At 50.0% G+C, this 14,524-nt stretch overlaps 1 protein-coding gene across 5 annotated transcripts in view; it reads left to right on the top strand.

Moving 5' to 3' along the window:
• Positions 1 to 14,524, top strand: part of CCDC69 (coiled-coil domain containing 69) — a 49,833-nt gene that overhangs the window by 25,235 nt on the left and 10,074 nt on the right. For 3 of the 5 annotated variants that reach the window (XR_011525473.1, XM_070570409.1, XM_070570408.1), the window contains exons 5-8: positions 2,115 to 2,188; positions 3,215 to 3,316; positions 3,806 to 3,925; positions 4,826 to 4,923. Coding sequence is in view for 4 of the 5 variants with exons in the window: in XM_070570409.1 (XP_070426510.1) it covers positions 2,115 to 2,188; positions 3,215 to 3,316; positions 3,806 to 3,925; positions 4,826 to 4,923 (394 nt within the window). In the remaining variant the exon portion in view is untranslated. Of the gene's footprint in view, positions 1 to 2,114; positions 2,189 to 3,214; positions 3,317 to 3,805; positions 3,926 to 4,825; positions 4,924 to 5,093; positions 5,268 to 5,701; positions 7,919 to 14,524 lie in introns of those variants that run through there. The other 2 variants (XM_008517261.2, XM_070570407.1) reach the window with 2 other exon arrangements.

Genomic DNA, 14,524 nt, shown 5'->3' on the forward strand with positions numbered 1-14,524 from the left:
TAGTTTTCAGAAATGATGTGTCTGGGTGTGGATTTCTTTGGGTTTATTTTGTTTGGGATTCATTGATCTGTAAATTTATGTTTTGCCAAATTTGAGAAGCATTCAACCATCTTTCTTCAAATAGTTTTTCTGCCCTACACTCTTTCTCTTCACTTTCTGAGACTCTGATGACATAAATGTTGGACATTTTGGAATTGTCTTATAGGGCCCTGAGGCTCTGTTCATTTTTTTCCATTATTTTTTCTCTCTGTTCAGATTGGATCATTTCTCTTGATCTATCTTCAAGTTCACCAGCTCTTTCCTATGTCATCGTATTTGTTATTGATCCCACCCAGTGAGGTTTTTTTTTTTTCATGTATTGTATTTTTTAGTTTTAAATTTCCTTTTGGCTCTTCTTAATATCTTCTATATATTTGCTAAGACTTTCTATTTTTCCATTCTCTTCTAGAGTCCACCCTTACTTCATGGAGTATTTTTATAGTAGCTGTCTTAAAGTCTCTGTTAATAATTCCAAAATCTGTGGCATCTCAGTGTTGGCATCTGTTGAATGTCTTTTCTCAGGCAGTTGAGATTTTCCTGCTTCTTTGTGTGCTGAGTATTCAGGATTGCATGTTGAGCAATTTTGGATTTGTATGCTGTGCCATTTTGGATTCATATGCTGAGCAATTTTGTATTATATCCTAGACATTTTGAATATTTGAATACATGAGATTCTGGGTCTTGTTTAAATCTATGAGTTCAGTGGTACTTTGAATTCTGGTGTTCTTGCCCAGTCTGCCTGCTACCACTTACTTTTCAGAGTCTGAAAACAGCCGCTCTTTTCATTCTGTCCCGTTTTTATAGCTACATTCAGTAGGACAGAGTGGATGGCGTGTGCTTTCTCCATCTTCCTGGAATCAGCACCTGTCTTGATAGGCAAATTAATTAGGCAAATTAGGCCTGTAATTTTTAAAAATTAAGTAATTTTTTTAAGATTTTATTTTTCCTTTTTCTCCCAAAGCACCCCGGTACAATAGTTGTGTATTTTTAGTTGTGGATCCCTCTAGTTGTGTCATGCAGGATGCTGCCTCAGCATGGCCCGATGAGCGGTGCCATGTCCACGCTCAGGATTCGAACTGGCGAAATCCTGGGCTGCCAAAGCTGAGTGTGCAAACTTAACCACTTGGCCATGGGGCTGGCCCCTAAGTAATTTTTATATAGCTGATCTTATCAGTTTTTGACAGCTCTATCACATTTATGTTACTGAACATTCTTTTCTCTGTGTCAGTGCCCACTGTGATACAGACCCCCTATAAACCTGGTCCTTTGGCTGTATTAAGCTTTCCTTGCCTGTTCTCTCTGTCCTATTTCCCTTCCCAACGATTGATTGGTCATTTCCCTGTTGTCGTCTTTCAGCTGAGACAAGGTTGGAATTTTCCAAAAGGAACTTTGTAGAGGAGGTGGGATGAAAGATATAACTGTGTTGATTTGGGGAATGACAAGTCCAGCTCTATACAGCACGGCCCAGCCTGGGAAGCCCTTGCATGTCCTTTTCTCACCCCTTAGACATAAGCCAGGCTTATCGACCCATCTCACATTGAGGCAACAGGACTTTTAGATATTTCAAATGATCTCCTCAAGGTTTCCTCTCAGTGTTAAAGAAGCGGAATCAGGACCACGTAGATTTCCTGGCCCCAAATCAAATGTACTTATGGCAGCTTTGTGCCATGGTTCGACAACTAATGATTTAATGATGTCATAATTTGCCTAAGCTAGCTTACACAACATTGACCCTACGCATTTTCCACGGCATGCTGTGGTCTGAGATGAGCAAGCTTGCTGCAGGAGCTTTGGATCTTAGCCTCAGTGAGGTGTGGGTGGCACTCACAATCTGGTAGTTCCTCCCTGGGTATAATTTGTTTCCATTTCCAGGAGCTTTTATTAAATATCTACTATATTTCTGGCACAGCCCCAAGCCCATGAGATAGAGGGATGAACAAGAGCGTTCCCAGATTCTTGGCCCCTGTTGGCCCCTGGTGGTCACCTGGGCTCTCTGGCCCACATGGGGTCTGCTGGAAAGCTTTAGGGTGAAGGGTCTGGGTGTCTGAGCTCACAGAGGTCTCCTTTCCCTACAGTCCTCCGGGCCTCCTATGAGCAGGAGAAAGAAGCCCTTACTCACTCCTTCCACGAGGCCAAGGCAGCCCTGCAGGTGAGCGGGGTTGGGCCATGTCCCTCTCTGAGAGAGGAGGGGAGGACCTGCAGGAAAGCAGCATGGAGCCCAAAGCAGCCAAAGCCGATGGCCTCCACCTGGCTGTGAGGGACAGAGGCAATTGTCTTCCGTGTGTCCAGGCCCCTTGATGTGGTGACCAGGCTCAAGAGGACCTGGTTTGAGATCAGGGATGGCCTGTTTTTCCAAGGACTGTTGGGAGGATCTCGGAGACCTCACGGGCCGGGTGCCACTGTGTGATGGGACTGGTGGGTGGATGCACAGGGACCTGTGGAAGTATGAAAAAAAACATCTGACCCTATTTGGCTGGTCAGGGATTTCCTAGAGGGAGTGAGATCTAAGCTGGAACCTGGAGGATGGGTTCTTGCAATTCTTCAGATGAAAAAGAGTAGGAAGGTGCCTTAGGCAGAAAAGCAGTGTGTTTAAAGGCATGGAGGGAAGCAGAAAAAATATGGAACTGAAAGAAGTCCAAGATGTGTAGGGTATAGAATATGGGTGGCAGAGGGAGGCTGGAGAGATGGACAAGGGCCGAATGGTGGGAGCCTGGGAACCCTATTGGGAGGTTGCACTCTTTCCTAAAAGTAATGGGCAAGGTTAGATGGAGGAAATTCTTGGCAGGGGAAGAGGATGGAGACAAGAATGCACCGTGCAGTTGGAGGAGTGATGTGGTGTTTGGCTGCAGGAGAAGGGGCGTAAGGGGAGCAGTGAGAGATGAGACTGAGAAAGTGCATCGAGCTTCATCTGGATGTGCTTTGAATGCCAAGCTAACACAGGTCTTGAGTACCAGGACATTGTCCCCAAGGATGTGGAGAGTCATTCAACTTTATAACCAGAGTGGGGCTGGTATGTTTCAAGCAGGGGTTGAAGTAGTTTAAGCCCGCGTAGTCGGGTAGGGTACAGTAAAGACAGACTGAAGAACCCCAAATTGATCCCTCTCTGGGACGTGGAGATGTCCACCTGCAGTCGTTATGCACCAGACTGTGATCATCTTCCCGCCTCATTCTCCAGGAGACCATTGACGGACTGACCTCCCAGCTGGAGGCCTTCCAGGCCAAGATGAAGAGAGTAGAGGAGTCCATTCTGAGCCGAGACTATAAGAAGCACATCCAGGTAGGTGGCAGTACATCTGGGGGTCTTTCCTTCTTGAACCTCCAAGGAGGTTAGGGTCTGGGCAACAGGAAAGGCCAGTCCCTCTTCAACGACAGGGCTCAGACCTGACACTCTTACCAGCCTAGAAGAAACAGGGTCCCCATGTCACTGAGGGGGAAAGAAGGCTCAGAGAGAGGCATATGGGATAGTAAAGTGCTCAGGCTCTGGGTTCAGAGAGAAGTAGGTGCAAAGAGCAAACCTACCACTGGGCACATGTGACTTAACCTGTCTGAACCACTGTGTCCTTGCCTGTGATGGTACTAGCACATGCCTCAAGAGCTGTTATTAGAATAGAATGAGATAAAGCATATTAAGAACTCACCATGGGCCAAGAGAGGGAGGTGACTTGTGTAAGTCAAACTGTGAGCTGGAGGCAGAAAGGGGAGGAGGGAGGTAGCCCATGCCCCTCCGCCTGCTGTTCTGATGAGGTCACTCTATGTCCCTGTCTAGGATCATGGGAGCCCCAGCCAGTTCTGGGAGCAGGAGCTGGAGAGCTTGCATTTTGTCATCGAGATGAAGAACGAGCGTATTCATGAGCTAGACAAGCGGCTGATCCTCATGGAAACAGTGGTATGTGGGTGGAGGCGGCTGGGGGATGCAACCTCAGTGCTCTGCTTTCCGGGCATTTCTTCTGTAATATGTGCAGAGGGAAGGTACTTTGAGAAGGCTGCAGCTTGGTCCACACCAGCTTTGACCTGCCACCCATGATGGCCCTTGAGACCAGCCCGTGGCCTGTCTGGGTCAAGTCGTGGCCCCTTCTCATCTGGGTCCTGTGCTTTTCTTGACTACTCCTGATGCTGTAACTTGGGTGATACTGGGGCAGGAAGCCTGGTTAATCAGAGGGGCTGGCAGATGTCACATGTCAGGCAGGGGCTGAGGAAGGAGGCAAGGCTGAAAAATCAGACAGATGTGGGAGGCCAGAGTCAGCAAGGACAGGCCTGGGGAGTGGTGGGCATTGAGGACACAGGTGGCTTGGTCTCCAGGAGAAGGGAGGCCTTGGGAACCTAGGGCTAAATCCAAACAGATTACGTTGCTCTGGAAGAAATCTCCCTGGCCTCGTGGTCACCACACGACCTGTGTTTTAATCAGACCATCTTAGATGTTCCCTATAAATTTTGTTCAGCCGTTTTTGTGGAATAGCGTAACAGACATTTAATTTTATTTATAGAGATTATATCTTCTGCCTTTTGGAGAACCAAAAATATCCTTTCTCTTATGAACTGATGGAGATATTAGACGGTAGTGGTTATATTCTTTTTTTAACGTTCTCATGTGGCAAAATTAAAAATTGGCAGCCCTATGTTCACTCCTTAGTTGTATTTTTTAAAGCAATCTTATTGCTTCATGAAATGTAGCATCTGGTCTCGAATGAATCAGCGTTTTCAGTGACCACAGATAAGAAGGAGGTGATGGCACGCATTGTGCCACATGAGTTTGGTGGCTTTCTGAGCTCCTTCTGGTTTGTTACAGAAAGAAAAAAACCTGATGTTGGAGGAGAAGATCACCACCCTGCAACAGGAGAACGAGGACCTCCACGTCCGGGGCCGCAATCAGATGGTTGTGTCAAGGTAGCTGTCCAGGCCCGCCCCCCCCCCCCCCCAACCTCTGTTCCTCCCGTCCCCCACCCTTTTTGCCAAAATCTCCATTTGGGAGAGCCTCAGAGAAGCCTGGGGGGATGGATTGACACTTGGGCCCCGGCCTGTCTGGGGAACATTGCTCCTCTTTCCTTGGGAGTCAGCAATCTGAAGGGACCAGCTCTGCCCAGAAACCTGTCTCAAGGCCCAGATTGGCATCTGTTTGTCCCTGTCCTGCCTGAGTGGGCCTTATGGGAAAGCCCAGTCCAGGAAGAAGGAACAGGAAACTTACAGTTCAAGAGGCCTAACAAATGAATAAATGTTCACGAATGAATGAATCGATTCTGAGGGCTTGGTAAATGAGAGCTAAGATCATGTGTCAGATATAATTTATTGAATACATATTATCTCATCTCATCTTTATAATTACTCAAAGAGCTGGATCCTATTATTATCATTCCCATTTTATGAGTTTACAAAATTCAGAAGAAATGGAAATTTGGCAAGACTGAATAACTTGTCCAGGGTTACACAGCTAAGTGGTAGAGCATATTTGAACCCAGAGCCGTCTGCCCGTGTGGGCCACACTCTTTGGTCCATAGACTGAACTGCCTCTGGAGTACGGGCAAACGATGGGTGAGGGGGACCCTAGGGCAGGCGGGTGGGCCATCTGAGGAAGCCTTCCTAGGAGAATGGGTCAGTCCCTGCAGTCGCTGGAGGCCCCAGGAGGCTGTCCCCAATAGGCAACCCTGGGCTGTGTCTGCATCCACAGGCAGCTCTCGGAGGACCTGCTTCTCGCCCGCGAGGCCCTGGAGAAGGAGTCTCAGTTACGGCGACAGCTCCAGCAAGAGAAGGAGGAGCTGCTGTACCGGGTCCTTGGGGCTGATGCCTCCCCCACCTTCCCCCTGGCCTCTGTCACCACCACAGAGGTCTCCTTCCTTGCCACATAGGCTCAGGGTCGAGGCCCACTGTGATTGATGCCTGTGGTCAAGCTCCCTCTCGAGGACTTTCCAGAGAAGACACAGGAGCCTCTCCTTTACCCAGGAGGGGACGAGGGCAGGAGTGAGATGGGGAGCCAGGGTGTGTGCCCAGTGAGCCCTGGGGGCTCAGGCCGCGTAGAATCACCCAGGGGGCTTTGGAGGCCCCCAGAAGCGCCTTCCCTTGAGTTGGCCCAGGGAACAAGCAAGAGGAGTCCTTTCCTCCCTCCCCCTTCTCTCCGTCCAATTGGGGAAGTGTTGAGGCTTTTCCCAGGGGCAGCCTGTGCCACTTTGGCCATCTGACAAAGAGGGGACAATCCCCTGGTCCTAATTTGTCAGCTGTGCTGCCAACTCACCAGCTGACTCATCAACTTCCCTAGATGTTCCCACTTCTGCCCTGGCCTTCTCTCTGCCTCAGTTTACCACTCCTCTAAAATGGTTGGGGGAACTGAACACTTGGTCATTTCAGGGTCCCATTCTAGGATTGCCTGAAGGTCAGAGTAGGGGCTGGGGGACAAGGGAGGAAGTGGGCCAAACCCTGTGAATCAAACTGGGAAAGGTAACGGGGTCACTGGAAGCCCTTGGAACTGGCAGTGCCAGGGAGCCCACCCAGCCAAGGCAGGGGCTGGGCAGGCCATTGGGCATGCCCCTGCTGCCCATCCCAGAGTCTGGTCAGTCCAGGGGTGACGGCCAGAGCTGCTCCTCCTTGACCAGACAGGGCTCACTCTCCAGCTCTCCTGATCCCTCAGTCTCTGTGCCACCTCGTGGGTCTGAGTACTCACCAGCCAGAGCTGGACCATCATCCCTGTGCAGACGAGGAAACCAGGTGGGGAGGACGACCCGCAGAGCCAGGACTAGGACCTCATCTGTCATCCGGGTCTCATCTTGCCGTGTTTTTCCTTTCTCCCCAGGCTCTGGGAAGGCCAGACCTGTGACTTAGTCTTTTCCTCCTCCCTCTACCTGCCCCCCACCCACTTCCAGTCTCTCTCTCTCCTGCTCTCCACCTTAATTCCTTTTACCACCCCTGACTGTGGCCCATAGAGCCCGGCCCTCAGCTTCCGCATCAGTGCAAAGGGGTGGCTAGAGGAAGGCACCTCAGCAGGCCTGTCCAGCCCTGACTGTCCGTGGATTTAAGATTGTTCTCAGGAAGCTTTGGGTCAGCAGGAGACTATAATAGTAACCGCCCCACCCACAGACCACCAACACTCCCCATCACCAGCCCACTCTGCACCCCACCCCTGCACAGAGCATTTTAATGCAGTGCTGTCACCGCCCTCCCCTGATCTGCATAAGATCCTTGAAACAGGGTCTTATCCCTCTTTAGCTAAGATCAAAGGGCCTTGTCTGAGGTCCCCCAGCTGCAGGCCCTGGACCTGCACTCAGGAAGTCAGTCATAGAACCGAGGTTTCCTCCGTCACCCCAGACTGCCCTCTTCATTCCCCCGAGTCCAGGTCTGGTCCTCATCCATTCCTAGTTCTAGGAGTTCAGATGTGACTCTGACTCTCTGGCCCGGGGCAAACAGGTTATCCAGGAGCCCTGGGGACAGCTCTGGAGTGAAGTGCACATGTCCTTCTTCATGCAACTTTTCCCAAAGCCTGTCTGGGACACACTGGTTCATTGAACATTAATAAGCATGACCAAGAAAAGAATCAGTGGGCAAGTGATTTGGGAAATTCTAGGTTCAGTCATGTTAAACAGATCTGCAAAATGCAGGCCTTCTCAGAAGCTTTAATAAGCTCATGTGCGCTGCAAATCCCCAAGAAGGAAGCAAAGCGTCCAGCAATTCCTAAACTTCTTTGACCAAGTTTCTACCCCAACTGGAGCCCTTGAAGCTGCAGAATGCACTTTAGAAAGCATTGTTTTAATTGAGAGGGGCCAGGCTGGAGAAGGGGCGATGGGGAGTGGGGTTTCCCTCGTGTAGCCTGTGGTGGATATGAGGAGATAAACTGTGGTCACAGCCCCACCCTGGGGCAGACAAGACACAGAAACTAAAGTTAACACGCGGTATCCAATTTACTTGGCCTCCGAGTTTTCCTGGGAGAGGGAGCACCTGGGTCCTCACTGGGGATCTCCACTAGGGGCAGGGATCCTGGAGGAATAAGTCCTGGGACCTAGGTGACTCACCAGCGGTTCTGGGCTCCCTACTCATGTACCGGCACCCAGTGCCCTGGCTTTTCCTGGACTCAGAGTGGGGCCTGGGGTTGGAGCGAAGGCTGGCTTGGAGGTCAGAGCCTGGAGTGAGCTGTGAGGTTGAAGCAAGGAGTGAAAGCAGTGATGGGCTGGCAGAGTGTGAGGGGTGAAGGGGAAGGCTCTTTCTGCTCTGTGGGGCACGCCCTTAGCATCAAGGTTCACACAGTCACCTACCCTTGTTTCTGCCCACTGCTGGCACACGCAGATGCCTGCAGCCGGGGAAGGAGCCAAGAAGGGGGAAGAGAGACATGAGGGCTTGGGGTTAAGTAGACACAGGTGGTGGTGGTGCCCCTGCCCCAAAGGTTGGTGGCCCTGCAGGTGCAGACACCCTCATCCCAGACCCGGGCCTCTTCCACCTGCAAGGTGCTCCCTGCCTCCCGCTGCACCTGGCCCTCCCAATGCCTCATGTCGGCCCTCATTGATGTAGAGGGGTTTGCCCAGCTGCAGGGACAAAAAATAACTGTCCCTCTGCTGCGCCAGGTGCCATCTTGAACTCAGGCACCACCAGGCAGGTAAGAGGCACCATGTATCCCTTCAGGGAGAGGGGAAGTGACTTGCCCAGGGTCACACGTCCGTGTCAGAGCACCTGAAAGGCCAGCGTCTTTGTGGAAGACGTGCAGCTTCTCAAGTCCCTGGGGAGAAGCGGGCGTCTCCTGTCCTGCTCAAGGAGATGCAAGAGGTCACCCAGCCCGGAGCAGCACCTCTAGTGCAGGTTGTGGGGCCCTCCGGTTCTGTGGGGATATTAACGGGTGCTCCCTCCCTGAAGGAGGAGAAAGTGGGATTCCGTTACCAAAATTGTTTGGGAAACACTGTCAAGCAAAGTTAAACTGGGGAGACTCAGACCACTGAGTCTGTCACGTGTGCATGTGCATTTTGAATCTCCAAGGCAGGTGATGGTTATAAGGGGCAGTGTTTTCCTAAGAACACTTTTTTTTAGTGGGAGGGGGTGGTATTCTACCACTCCAAGGAACGTTTGAAGAAATGCTGGTGTAGCAAAGTCAGTGTCTCCCAAGCACCTGCATGTTCTTTTCCCTTTCTGGGGTCTAAATTTCCACCTTTGATAAGTGGGAGGATGATCCCCACTCTTTCTCCCTCCTGAGGCCTCACCATCATCATGTCTTCGCTGAGTCCAGCCCTTCCTCCGAGGCTCATGTCAAATTCTAGCTCTTCCAGGAAGCCCTTTTAAGAATTCCTAAAGTCGTCAGTGTTGGTAGCCTACTATTTGGCACAGCTGCTCTCCAGATGTTTGAGGGTTAAGGGGTAAGTTCTTTGAGAGGAAAGAACATCACTATGACCACCTCTCCAGTGACACCTTGGAAAGGTCTTGGCCTGAAGCAGATGCCTGGGAAACAGTTGCTAATGCATTTGCCCCATCTCCCATCACACACACCCCCAACCATAGGGCCTGAGCACTTGCCCAAGGCCGATTTAGGCCAGTCTGGTCTCAGCTGGAATGTCACCTCTGACCCCTCTATCATAAGTAGACCCTATCCCATGGCCCTGTTTTATTGCAATGCAGCACCTATTCTTTAGATGATCATATTTGTTCATTTCCTGCTTCCTCTTCCCCATTTAGTCTGTAAACTAGCAGAAAGCAGAATCCATCTCTCTTTTGACTCATCATTGTAGTCTCAGCACCTGGTACAGTGTCTGGCACGTGGTGGGTGCTCAATAATTATTGTTGCATAAATTAACAAAGATCAAATTATACATTTTTATACAGTAACCTGAGAAATTGCTCTATCTGACAAAGGAGGAAACTGAGGAACAGAAAAGGGAAGTGACTGCCCAAAGCCACTTGGAGAAGCAGTGTGAGGGTTGTGACTAGAGTCCAGGTTCATCAGATTCCCAGTCAAGCAGTGGTTCCACTCTGCCATGATCGCGCCTGGCCTTCATCCTCATCCTTCACTCCCACATCCCTGCCCCAACCCAACACCACCACGTACACACATACACGCAGCCTCCTCTCACCCTCTGCTTACCTTCTGCCCTGGATATTCCCAACTGAAGTCCACAGCAATCTCTGGCTCACCCAGAACTGTGCAGGTCACATTGAAATTCTCTCCCATTTGAACTGATATTGCTGAAGTTTGGATGGTGGGTTTGGAGGAGGAAGATGGGTCTGCCATGAAGAAGAAGGGAGAGAAATGGAGACAAACGTTGAATTGATTGTTCAAATGGTTGAATGGAATGAATGGGTGGACTGGTTGAATTGATAGGGGATGAATGGTTGAGGTGGTTGAATTGATAGAGGAGGTGTGAATGGGTATAATGAATTAATAGAGGGTGGGTGGATAATGGAACAGCTTATCTGATGAAGGATGGGTGAATGGAATGATTTGATGGAAGATTGTTGAATGGAATGGTTGATTTAATGGAGGATTATTGAATGAAATGGTTGGTTTGATGGAGGATCGTTGAATGGAATGGTTGATTTGATGGAGGATTGTTGAATGGAATGGTTGATTTGATGGAGGAGGGACAAATGGAATAGTTTGACTTAAGTGAGAATCTGTAGATAGATAGAACAGTTGAACCAATGCAGGCTAGCTTGATGGCTGGTTGCCTGGCTATCTGGACAAGATGAGTGAATACATGGAGTGTTGTTGAAAGCTTGTTTAGAGCTCCATAATCCACAGAACCCAACCCTGAAATTCTCAACAGAGGATCTATCCCCATATCCTCCCCTTCCTTACCCACCCAGAACCCTAGGCTCACACACAGTTAATGTAGATCAGCACATAGATGGCAGAGATTTGTCTCCTGATGCCTAGGCTGGCCAAGCAGAAGGAGCCAGCCAAGGAAGCTTGGGACCAGAGGATGGTGAAGCCCTTCTCCTCATCAAAGGAGATGTCCATCCCATCCACTGGGACCTCCTCAAGGAGGAACTCCCTGTGCAGTGTCACCTGGACCAGAGAGTTGCTCACCTGGCTGGGAAGCAGGACTGGCTGATGGCTGCACAGCTGCACCACCTCATAATAATCCTCTGTGGGGACAAAGAGTTCCTCTGGGTCTGGGAAGGAGGGAGAGAGAATGAACTTGGGACAGATTTCTTGCTTCCTGATGTTCTACCACCACCCATGAGCATGAGGTCCATCGTGGGGACTTGAAATCCCAGTTTCCCTGCCCATCTCCATTCTCTTTCCTCTCTCTAAGGGGTCCTTGACTGAGGGCTGAAGACCAACCTGCTAGTTCCAGCTTTGTCATTAGTTTGCTGTGCGTCTTAAATCTTTTTCCCTCTCTGATCTTTAGTATCTTCATTTGTACAATGAGGGGGTTCAGACTGCTTGGTCTCAAAGAGCCCTTCTAGATGAAAAATATTACAGGAAGCGTGAACTAGTAGTAGAGATTTCTGGTTTAATTCCAGTCCAGATACCCACTAGCTGTGGGATCTTAAATCACTTTCTTCCTCTGAGCCTTGGTTCTTATAAGTCAAGCAGGAGCAATAATCCTGTTCTGGCCTCCTTCACAGAGCTGATAAGCAAATGATACTGGAGATGAGGCGCCAGGCCTGTGGGAGGCAAACCTTCTTCAAACTCCTTCAAAGGACTTTTAGCAACACAATCTCAGGTCAGATTCTTGGGTGCACAATGGTGCCGTGAGTAGGAATTATCTGGGGGCCAGCTTTCCAGAACAGCGCTGTCCCGGAGAACTTGCTGTAACGATGGAAATGTTTTGTAACTGTGTTATGCAATAGGCAACCACTAGCCACCTGTGGCTATAGGGCACTTCAAATGTAGCTCGGGCGAGTGAGGAACGGACTCTTAAACTTTCTTTAATTTTAACTAATTTAGATTTAAATAGCCACATCCGTTGAGTGGCTTCTGTATTGGGTGAAGAGGCTCTAGAGTCGAGACAAATGCAATGGTTAACTTTGGCTGAACATGAGAAGCATCCGAGGTGCTTTTAAAATACCCAGCTTCTGGGCACCACCCCCAGACCAGGTAGATCAGACCCTTACTCGGGGTTGGTCTCAGGGGACCCTAATGTGCAGCCAGAGTTGAGAGGCACTGGCTACCGGTTCCCAGATCTTCCTGAAGACGGGCATCACCTGCAGGACTTATTGGCATTCCAGGTTTCCACACTCTTTCCAGACTTAATGGGCGTGGGGGCCAAGAATCTGTGTTGTTAACAGGCTCCCCGGGAACACAGATAGGGTCAATAACCTGTCCGCTGGTCAGTCATTACTGTTATGGTTGGATTTGAGTGAGGGAGACACTGCTGAGTCCCGAAGGGTCATCTATTTCCTCCGTTGGACAAAATTAGACTCTGTGACTCCTCAATTCCACATGGAACTAGCCATAGAACCCCAGAATGGCACAAGAAGGATCTTGGAGAACCCCTAGCGCAATCCCCTAATTTAACAGGTGGGTCTAAGGGGACAGACTTAAGACGGTTATGTTTGGAGGACTTTCCTGTCCGAGGTTCTTGGAGAAGCTGGCTCTAGGGCGCCTGTGAAGATGGTCTTTCTTGAGCCTCGCCTTCTGCGCACGCGCCGTCCTGGCAGCGCCGAGCCCGACGTCTGTATTTCCCAGTGTTCCGGCCGTGGAGTTGACCAACTGCAGTTGACTGTGCCGGCTGAAGTGCTTGATTTTGAAAGACAGTCGTGGGGGCGGGGCCGGCAGGAGACAGGGGTGGCCTGAGACGCCTGGTGGGCAGCGTTTGTTCGGCTGACAGTCCTCCTCCCCAAATTTCGTCACCCCATCCACCCAGTCTTTCGCCCTTGCCCCTACTGGCCTTTCAGGATTTGTATTGGCCCCACCCACAGTTGCTGATTGGCTCACTGGCTTCAGGCACAGTTTCTAATTAGTCCATCGACTCCCCATTGACCTTGCCCACGTGTTGCAAATGGAATCCCCCAAATTCCTTTGCCCTCCTTGGCTCCTTCCTGGTGTCCCTTTGTCCAGGCCAGCAAACGTCCTCTAAGCACCTCACCGCCAAAGGAGGCAGAGCCCCAAGAAGTCTCATTTTAAGACGCTGAGTTGAAAGAGGGTGGACAAATGTCCCGAACCCAGTCTTCCGTCCCAGCCTCTGCCAGATTCTCTTCTGGATTGGGGCGGGTAATGCTGGCGGGGTCAACTTTGCCTTGATTTCTAGCTTTCCTATGATGGTGTCCCTGAGGGAAGGGTGGTCTCCAGCCTGACATCCAAGCACAGACGGGTCGGACTGTCAGCCTCGTTTGCCTTACCACTGCCGCCTTTCTGCCTACAGGTGCTATTTGCTGGCCCCAGAATTGACATCTCAGGATTGTGGGAAGTCTTGTCTCCCGTTCTGTTAAACACTATGCGTCTGACGGGTCTTGTGAGCCCATTTTACTGTTTCTTTTAGGTGCCTGTAGTTGTAGTAACGGGATGCCCAGTGTGGGTTCTGAGCCGTTTTAACCCCTATAAAAACAGTTATCCAAGTGCTTGTAAACCGCTGCCCGACATCCTCCGACCCACCCCTGGCCCCATTGCGGCAGTCATGCGAGTTCCTCCACTCGATTCCCCAGGCGTCCCTGGCCCTCCTCTTCCCGGTACGCAGGCACCCTCCAGCGGACCACCTTCCCCTCGCGGTGCAGCTCCCGGGGTTCCCCGGCAGTGCAGGCTCAGCGAGTCTCCCACCTTCCAGAAACGGGCCCTCCCTAACACCTGGGCCAGGGTGGAGGGGCTGCGGCCTCCACGGGCGTCTTGATCTGCAGGAACTTCTGGTTCTGGTCTAATCTGGGCTTTCTCCTACTTGGGGCTTCGGGGAGCTTCACCTCACCGGGGCTGGCTGCTTTGAGGCTCCTCTTCTTCTGAGGCTTTGGGGTTCTGCCACACTCCTGGGTTTCAGCTGCCGAGAAGACAGGGTGCTCTGGGGTCACCAGCCTTCACCATTCACCTCAAATTCTATCCTTCCCTCGCCCCAGCTGGTGACAGAGCTCTGTTACCATTTATGCTTGTTACTACTACACAAGTAATTCTTATTAGAGAAAAATGATAAAATACAGACAAACCAAAAAAAGGATTAAATTTGCCCCAAGACTTAACCATCCAGAGGTAACTACCATGGATATTTGAAGTATATCTTCCCAAGACTTTTTAATGTAAATGTTTTAAATAAATATTTTGTTAAAAAAGAAAATGGAACAATATGCTACATATTTTTAATAGTCTGCATTTTCACTTAGTAATATGTTGAGATTATCATTCCATGTCAACAAACACATGTGCACCAACATTTTTAGTGACTTGCATGGTATTTCGTGATAGGGATGTATCATGACTTATTTCTTCATTGTTGGATATTTGAGTTTTTCACATTCTTAGGCAAACGATTTTGGAATAATCATCTTGTGCATGTATCATTAATCAGATTGCTTATTTAGAATAAATTCCTTAGAGGTGGAATTGCCGTTGGGCTATGGAAGGGACCAAATACATTTTCTTATCCAAGTTGTCACCAAT

This window comes from Equus przewalskii, chromosome 13 (genome assembly GCF_037783145.1).
Source record: "Equus przewalskii isolate Varuska chromosome 13, EquPr2, whole genome shotgun sequence".
Lineage (NCBI taxonomy): Eukaryota > Metazoa > Chordata > Mammalia > Perissodactyla > Equidae > Equus > Equus przewalskii.